The sequence below is a fragment of the Primulina eburnea genome, chromosome 15 (assembly GCF_022965805.1).
Source record: "Primulina eburnea isolate SZY01 chromosome 15, ASM2296580v1, whole genome shotgun sequence".
In the NCBI taxonomy this organism is placed as follows: Eukaryota; Viridiplantae; Streptophyta; class Magnoliopsida; order Lamiales; family Gesneriaceae; genus Primulina; species Primulina eburnea.
The window spans coordinates 22,783,290-22,793,069 of record NC_133115.1 but is presented as its reverse complement, the minus strand read 5'-3'; the positions used below and the strand labels follow the sequence as shown (position 1 = coordinate 22,793,069).

The following is a 9,780-nucleotide window of genomic DNA, read 5'->3' as shown; positions in this document are numbered from 1 at the left end:
TGTGTTCTCGGCATTTGCATGCATTTCTCCATACTGCACGACCGCGGGTGCGGTGATGTTAGCACCGCGGGTGCGGTTGTGCTTCGGCACACCAAGCACGGGGGCACTGTCTTTGTACTGCGGGTGCACTCCTGCTTCGAATTTTCTTGTATTTTGAATGCACCTCAAGCATGGGTGCAGTGCACATGAGACTGCAGGGGCACTTCTGTTTCGTCAAAATATTTTCTTCTCAAATTTTCAGTCCTGAAAAGAAACAATTGGGATTCATTAAATTTGGGAAGATAAAATCACACAATATATCAAAAATACAAAACCACAAATAACATGATACAAAAATAAAATCAACTCCGAAATAAAAATGCAAAAGAAACAAAAATTTGGGTTGCCTCCCAATAAGCGCTTTGTTTAACGTCTTCAGCCTGACTACCATCAGTTTAAATCAAGTTGATCCGCCCAAAGGAATGTTGTCAAGGTGCCTTACTTCATTTCCATAGTATGGCTTAACTCTTTGCCCGTTCACCTTGAAAGTCCTCCCATCACTGCATTTTAGCTCAATTGCCCCATGAGTATACACTGTCTCCACCGAAAATGGGCCTGACCAACGTGATTTCAACTTACCAGGAAACAACTTTAGACAGGAATTGAACAAAAGTACTTGTTGTCCTGGTTTTAGTTCCTTTCGTACAATGAGCTTATCTTGCCACTTCTTGGTCTGTTCTTTATAAATATTGGCATTTTCATAGGCATCATTGCGGAACTCCTCCATTTCATTCAACTGAAGTTTTCTTTCATCGCCAGCGGCTTTCAAATCAAAATTCAACTTCTTAACTGCCCAGAATGCTCGATGCTCCAATTCCAGTGGCAAGTGACAGGCTTTACCAAAAACCAATCTATAGGGAGACATCCCTATAGGCGTCTTAAACGCTGTCCTATAAGCCCACAATGCATCATCCAGTTTTATAGCCCAATCCTTCCGGTTTGTATTGACAGTCTTTTCTAAGATTTGTTTGATTTCCCGGTTGGATATTTCAGCTTGTCCGTTCGACTGAGGATGATATGCCAATGCCACTCTGTGCTTCACATTGTATTTAGCCATCAGTGAATTAAAAATTCTATTGCAAAAATGCATACCTTCATCACTTATGATGGCTCTCGGTGTTCCAAACCTGGTGAAAATGTTCTTGTGCACAAATTTAACTACAACACGAGCATCGTTAGTACTGGTGGTGATTGCTTCCACCCATTTCGAAACATAATCCACAGCTAATAATATATAAGATTGACCAAAAGAAGGGGGAAAAGGTCCCATGAAATCTATGCCCCAGACATCAAAAAGTTCCACTTCCAAAATATTTTTCAGTGGCAATTCGTGACGCCTGGAAATATTTCCTAACCTTTGGCACCTATCACATGATTTCATTAAGGTATAGCTATCTTTAAACAAAGTAGGCCAGAAAAAACCTGATTGCAATACCTTAGCTGCTGTTCGTGTTGCTCCAAAATGTCCACCATAAGGTGATGAATGACATTGTTCCAAAATTTTGTGTGCAACTTCTCCATCAACACATCTCCTAATCACTTGATCAGCACATCTCTTATACACACAAGGATCATCCCAGAAGAAAAATTTGATATCATGAAAGAATTTCTTTTTCTGGTGATTTTTCAGATCTGGAGGAAAAGTACCACAAGACAAAAAATTAGCTATATCGGCAAACCAAGGGAGTTTAGAATTTACCTCAAATAGTTGTTCGTCTGGGAACGACTCATTAATTACTCCACCATCAGTTCTTTCTTCCCGCTCTAGTCGTGACAAATGATCTGCCACCTGGTTCTCACTACCCTTCTTGTCTTTGGTTTCAAAATCAAATTCTTGAAGTAGTAGTATCCATCGAATCAATCTGGGCTTGGCATCCTTTTTGGCAAATAAATAGCGAAGAGCTGCATGATCAGTAAAAACGGTTACCTTGGTGCCAATGAGATATGTTCTGAACTTGTCAAATACAAACACAACTGCTAGCATCTCTTTCTCAGTAGTTGTATAGTTCTGTTGGGCTGCATTAAGTGTACGACTTGCATAGTAGATAGCCTTGAACATCTTATCTCGCCTTTGTCCCAATGCTGCTCCCACAGCATAGTCGCTAGCATCACACATGAGCTCAAATGGTTCCTTCCAATCTGGTACTATCATAATGGGAGCAGAAATCAGTGCTTTCTTGATCCTGTTAAATGCCTGCAAACAATTATCGTCAAAAATAAATGTCGAATCCTTCTCCAACAAATTACATAAAGGTCTAGTAATTTTAGAGAAATCTTTAATATAACGACGATAAAACCCAGCATGTCCCAAGAAGCTTCTGATCCCTTTCACATTCTTCGGCGGTGGAAGATTTTCAATTGCCACAACTTTGGCCCTGTCAACTTCTATTCCTTTAGCCGAAATTTTGTGGCCAAGCACAATACCTTCTGGAACCATGAAGTGACATTTTTCCCAATTCAGAACTAGATTCTTAGCCTGACATCTCTGCAAAACAAGCATTAAATTTTGCAAACAGTTATCAAAAGATGAACCGAACACAGAGATATCATCCATAAAAACCTCCATTATTTCCTCAACCATGTCAGAAAATATGGCCATCATACACCTCTGAAACGTAGCAGGTGCATTGCACAGTCCAAATGGCATTCTCCTGAAAGCAAATGTACCGTAAGGGCAAGTGAAGGTAGTCTTCTCCTGATCTTCCGGTGCTATGACAATCTGATTGTAACCTGAATAACCATCTAGAAAGCAATAATAATGATAACCACCAACTCTATCAAGCATTTGGTCAATAAATGGAAGTGGGAAGTGATCTTTCCTAGTAGCATCATTCAATTTCCTGTAGTCTATACATACTCGCCAACCAGTCACTGGACGAGTTGAAATCAATTCATTGTTCTCATTTCTCACTACAGTTATTCCTCCCTTCTTAGGCACTACTTGTACTGGTGAAACCCATGAGCTATCAGATATAGCATAAATAACACCAGCATTTAACAATTTTAATACCTCAGCTCTCACAACCTCTTTCATTGCGGGATTAAGCCTTCTCTGATGATCAACATAGGGCGAATACGATTCCTGCATCAATATTTTATGCATACAAACTGTAGGGCTAATCCCCTTTATATCAGCAATTGTCCATCCTAATGCAGATTTAAATTCCCTCAACACCCTCAACAATTTCTCTTTTTCAGTACAAGTAAGTAAAGAAGAGATGATTACCGGATATGTTGAATTTTCACCTAAAAATGCATAACAAAGGTGACTTGGAAGTTCCTTCAATTCAGGGGATACTTTTGGTACCTCTATACTTGCATCTTTAAGTAGCTCTACATGATGCACATCAATCTTTTCTTTAGGCACTGTATCAAGAGCAAGTAACTCCTCTTGCACGTCCCAATCATCTTCATCCAGTATAGACGTGGATTCCAACAAGCATCTCTCCAAGGAATCTTTCGTCAATCTACCTGCACCAACATGAGATACACATGAATCAATTACATCAATACTATTACAAGTACTTACCTCATTTGGTTCTTTGATTGTGTTGTAGATGTTGAACATGACTTATTCTCCACCTACTCTCAATGTAAGCTCACCCTTGTGCACATCAATCAAAGCTTTTCCAGTGGCCAAGAATGGCCTTCCAAAGATAAGTGGAGTGTCCTGATCTTCTTCCATATCTAGAATGACAAAATCAGCAGGAAATATAAATTTGTCTACCTTTACCAGAACATCTTCCACTATACCCCGTGGATATGTAAGTGATCTGTCCGCCAGCTGCAAGGTAATAGTGCTAGGCTTCACCTCGCCAAGCTCTAAAGTCCTGTGAATAGAAAAAGGCATTAAATTAATACTGGCACCTAAATCACATAAAGCTTTATTTATTCTAGAACCACCAATAACACAAGGAATAGTAAAACTCCCTGGATCTTTGAGTTTCTGTGGTAGTTTCTTTTGGAGTATGGCGCTACACTCCTCGGTCAACTTAACTGTCTCAAACTCATGCAACTTCCTTTTCTTTGACATCACATCTTTGATGAACTTTGCATACTTTGGCATTTGCTCCAAAGCATCGGCAAATGGGATGTTGATATGAATCTTCTTGAAGATCTCCAAAAATTTGGCAAATTGCTCATCCAATATCTTCTTTTTAAACCTCTGTGGATATGGAAGTATTGGCTGAAATACCGGAGGTTGTTCAACTTCAACTTTGGATCCCTCAATTTCAACTTCTTCAACAGTCACCTCTTTTTCATCCTTTTCATTGGAATTTTTACCCTCAAGTTCTTTTCCACTTCTCAAAGTCACAGCTTTGCATTGCTCCTTTGGATTCACTACAGTGTTACTTGGGAACTGACCTTTATTTTGATCTTTCAATGCATTAGCCAATTGACCAATCTGTGTCTCCAATGACTTCATTGTGGCTCCCATATTTCCCATGTGAGTTTCCATGCCATCAAGACGAGATTCAGTCCTAGCCATTCTTTTACTTGATTCAACAACAAATGTCCCAACTAAATCCTCAAGTGAAGGTTTTCCTCCCCCCTTTGATGTATTAAACCCCGGTGGAGGATTCAACACATTCTTATTATTTGCATATGAAAAATTTTCATGATTTCTCAAACCAGGATGATAAGTGTTAGGGGGAGGGTTACCTCGATATCCTCCATAACCACCAAAATTCCTATTGTTGATATAATGTGCCTCATCTGGAATATGTGGTTCTTCAGTAACAACAGATGCATTTTCAACCTCTGATGTACTAGCTTTATTCATTGCTGCAATTTGAGTTGTCAAAGCCGAAACTTGAGCGGTGAGTGATGTAATAGGATCTATGGCATAAATTCCAGCTTGCTTCTTTACTCCTGACCTTTCAGACGGCCACTGATAACTGTTAATGGTCATCTGTTCAAGCAAATCATATGCTTGATCGGGTAATTTGGCAAATATCGTGCCACCAGCTGCTGCATCAACAGTGCCTCTTGTTTGTCCATTCAAACCATTGTAAAATAATTCAATCTGTACCCAATCTTCAAAACCATGGTTTGGACATCTCCTCAACAATTCCTTATACCGTTCCCATGCCTCATATAGTTGCTCAAAATCAGTCTGCCTAAAAGTACTTATCTCGATTTTCAACTGTGCAGACTTTGCAGGTGGGAAATATTTTGCAAGAAACTTGGTTGCTAAATCCTGCCAGGTAGTGATACTCCCCAAAGGAAGCGATTGGAGCCATCCTCTTGCTTGGTCCCTAAGAGAAAAAGGAAACAAACGCAATCGAATTATATCATCAGAAACACCATTTATTTTTACCGTATCAGTAATTTCAAGGAATGTTCTGAGATGTAAATGAGGATCTGCAGTGGCGGTTCCCCCAAACTAATTCTGTTGAACCATGTTTATCAATGCGGGCTTGAGCTCAAAGTTATTTGCATTAATAGTTCCTTGTGCTATGCCCGAATAATGAGCATTCAGTACCGGCCTAAAATGATCTCGGATGGGTATTGCAGGGGGTGGATTTTCATTATCTCTGTTTTCAGCCATTGCTCGAATCTCTTCTCTTCTTGCCTTTCTTAATATTCTTGCGGTTCTTTCGATTTCAGGATCTAAGATAAGCAAGTCAGGATTTTGCGATCTTCGCATGCACTGTCAAACAAAGACAATAAACAAATCAATGTTCAATGTAATACAATAAAAACAGCTCTAAATTAAAATCTAGACTAATTGGTAACAATACTAATATAAATTCAAATTTGACACTCCCCGGCAACGGCGCCAAAAACTTGTTGCGTGTTTTCTTGATTGCTCGCAAGTGCACGACGTCAAGTTATAGTAAAATGTAATTTTGAGTACAAGTGTCGATCCCACGAGGAATGTAATTCTAAATTTATATTAATGCTTGTAATTAAAATAGTCTCGATTTTATTTAGAATAATCAATTAACAGATTTGTTCGTATCAATAACTGAATTGAAAATAAATTTAATTATAGTACCAAACAGAGTTGAACAATGGAATAAAAGATCTAGAGGTCCGACTTCACGCAACTATCCACCATGTACTATTTTGTGTAGCTATATTAAAATTGTCCTTCTTATTCATTAACCAAGAATTCTATAATTATCTACTCCCTCTCCCGAGTGCTAAATAGATACTAATTATCTAACAAAAGATTGTAACATCCCTGTCAACAATCTAAAATTAAATAACACAATAAGCACTAAATTCTTTTTATAGCTTCAATAGCAAGATATGTCCTCCCGAACTATATAAATACTACCGATGTATTTTTCCCTTTCTTGATTATAAATTTCCTTTTCAAGTGATAATTTATAACATACAAATCATTCAAGATATGGCCAATAAAATGAAAGCATTAAGATTGGAAAAACACAAATGAACAATAAAGACAACTTATATAGCATAAATCATGAATCTCAACACATGGTTTCTAGTTTTGTTCCATCATCCCTCTAGAATTAAAATTTAGTTCATAATAATAAAAATAACACAACAATACATGAATCTTAAACAAGACATATCAACTAAAAGTAAAAATAAAGAAAGAAAGAACTTAGAACAAGAGTTTTGGAATGTATGAAGTTTTTGTCCAAAGATGTGCAAGAACTTGTTGAAGATGATGATCTTGATCTTCAATCTTTTTCTTTGTAGCCTCCACCCTTTTTCTTGATCCTCTCCATACCCTAGATGATGAAAAAGAGATCCTTTTATAGTCTAGACATGATTCCCCACGTAGCACACCATTTTCCTCTACTTTTATTCAAAGTCTACAAAGTTTCATAATTTCCGGAATAATGTTGGTGCATGACCGCGGGTGCGGTGGTGGTAGGACCGCGGGTGCGGTGTCCGTTTGTCAAAATTCATCCTGTTCATCTGGTGAGACCGCGGGTGCGGTCCTAGCATGACCGCGGGTGCGGTCATGCTTCGTCAAGCTTTGTCCTTTGCACCTTCTAATTCATCACTATACTACTCCAAACTCTCATTTCTAAGCTTCCAAACTACAATAACAAAAACAACAACAAATCAAATAAAACCTGCTCAAGATTCACAAAATTCCAAGTTAAAAACAAGTAATAAAAGTACAATAAATTGCACTTATCATGGGGCTTCCTTTTTCATACGAGACGAAGAACCCACTAGAAGAACATGCTTGTCCTTTTTGATTGTGGCCTCATAAGTAGTAAGCATATTGACCAACTCTTCAAGGGTGGCCTCAAGTTTGTTCATATTAAAATTAACCACAAATCTATCGAACGAGGGGGGTAGTGACAGAAGGAGAATATCAGTCTCAAGCTCACCAGGAATAACCACGTCGAGCCCCACCAATTTCTCAATGAGCCCAATCATCCTAACACCATGCTCATGGACAGAAGTCCCATCTCGCAGACGTGTTGTCATGAGTTCTTTCACAGTAGCATGTCTCTCTGAGCGAGTTTGTACTCCATACAACTCTTTCAGATGAAGGTGAATGTCAGCAGCATTCGCAGCCTTCTCGAACCGCCTCTGCAGTTCATTCTACATAGAAGCCAACACATAGCTTTTAGCTTGGAGATCAAGGTCCCACCATTTCTCAAGCTTAGCTAGTTCAGTCTCACTGATGTCTGAAGCTGACTCCTTCGGTGGCTTATTATAAAGCACATACAGAATATTTTTCGAGCTCAGAACAATTTTTAAATTTCGAAACCAGTAATTATAGTTAGGGCCAGTCAACTTGTTTCGATCGAGAATGATAGAAAGTGGATTGCGTGACTTCATTCAAATATACTGAAAATAAAAAGAGATAATTTTTACTGATTATTTTAAAATGATTTTAAGATATAAAATTTGGATTTTTATTTTATAAATCTCCATCCCACTATTTTGACATTTCCATCACCCTCTGATGAAAAAGGGAAATCGTATTTCCTTAGTGGGCACGTAGAGTCCAATTAGCCAATTATATTCTCGAATAATATCATCCAATTATAATTTCTAAATGGTAGAATCCAATTGCATCCATATGCAACCTCCGCGTGTTTCGCCTCACGTTTAATAAGGACCCAATAATATGACACCGTTTATTTTCACATGTCAAACCGACCCATTAATATTGAATTGTAGTGGACGGTCGTCATGAGTTATCCCAATAATATGAGCCAAAGTCATGGGAGTTCAACTCAATTCACATCATATGTCTGACGGAAGTCACAACTTCCGGCGTCTAGCCCTCCCCAATAATATGAGCCAGACACTGTCCGCGGGTAGCGATCAACATGCAACCACGGTTGATGGAAGGCAAGGAAAAATTAAACTCTTTTAATTTTTACTTTTTTTGTTTGATATAAATTTTGAATCATATTCAAAATGAGGGATTTTAATTTCAAAATAGTCTCATCATTTTAATTTAAAAATCACGTGCCATGTTTGTATGTTTGCTGATTCATACAACTATATTATTTAATAATATACATACATGCATACTACTATATATCGCATATATCATAATATGACATTCAACAATAACTAAGGATGATCGATTGCCAACACTATTAGATTCATGTGAGCCATACATTGATCCAAGTCCAAAACTTAGGTGAATGCAGGGATGCAAATGCAACTATTACAAGAGCTTCCCATATTTTACACGTTTTCATCTTGTTCATCGGGCTTATCATCTTCTAGTCTTGATCTCCCATTATTTCTAATAATTACATATAAATAGTCATGGCACATAAGGGATACATCTCATGGGGGTGGGAGCGGGTCATAAACCAGGCCTATTTTTATAATATCAAATTTTAACAAAATGAATAAAACAGTAAAATATCATAACATACACCTAACACATTGGTCAAAGCTCTCGATCATCCTTCATGCATTTAATATCACATACTAACATCAATTAATTAATCAAATTTAATTAATTAAAATAATGCATCTAATAATTTTATTACTAACAACCACAATTATCAAAAAATTTAATAAATTAAATAAACACCTTTATTTAATTTCCAATTAATTCAATAATAATTGATTTCTTGTAAAAACTCATTTTTACTATAAATAATTAAAATCATATTCTAATTATTTATTTTACAAGAAAATTATTAATTTTTCAAAAATAAATTTTTCAAAAGATAAATTGAATTAATTTTCATAAAATATCAATTTAATCAAAATTTTTGAAAAATCAGAAAATCGCACCCTAGGCCCAAAAAATTCAAGCCCAATAATCAGTACAGTGCCCGAGACGTTCTCGGGTAGCCGCCCGCGCTGCCCGTGCATTGCCTAAATGTTTCGGGCAGTCGCAGGCACGTTATGGTACTACAATTTTCTGAAAATTTTCTTTTGTGGTTAGAAACAAATTATTCAATATCTAAACCATATGATATAGAAAAAAACCTTGGCTCTGATACCATTTTTGGATCTCGGTTTTTTCACATGCCCAAACGCAGTGGAAGTTTTAAAATTTTTATTTTATTTTGACAATCAAAATATATTTGTTTTGAGCAATCATATGGTTTATTATAAATTAACATTCATAGGGAGTTATAAGTTATACCTTTGGTGAATAATTTCACTTGGCACCAACTACTCCGGTATTAGCGAACGTCGCTCTTGTTGTAAATCACTACGAACGTTCTTCGATCTCCTAATCAGGTCCACGACTGGAATATATGTTCCTCTTCTAATTGTACTAGAAAGTGTCACGCCCCGAGTCCGAAGCATCGGTGA

General features: G+C 37.3%; 1 protein-coding gene across 1 annotated transcript; it reads right to left on the bottom strand.

The window, feature by feature from the left end:
- Positions 1–439: 439 nt before the first annotated feature.
- Positions 440–7,413, bottom strand: LOC140815551 (uncharacterized). Its single transcript, XM_073174630.1, has 5 exons — positions 7,365–7,413; positions 4,235–4,416; positions 2,071–2,233; positions 1,719–1,941; positions 440–929 (listed from the first exon to the last, which is right to left on the bottom strand). The coding sequence occupies exons 1-5, from the start codon at positions 7,411–7,413 to the stop codon at positions 440–442; spliced, it is 1,107 nt and encodes a 368-aa protein (XP_073030731.1).
- Positions 7,414–9,780: the final 2,367 nt, after the last annotated feature.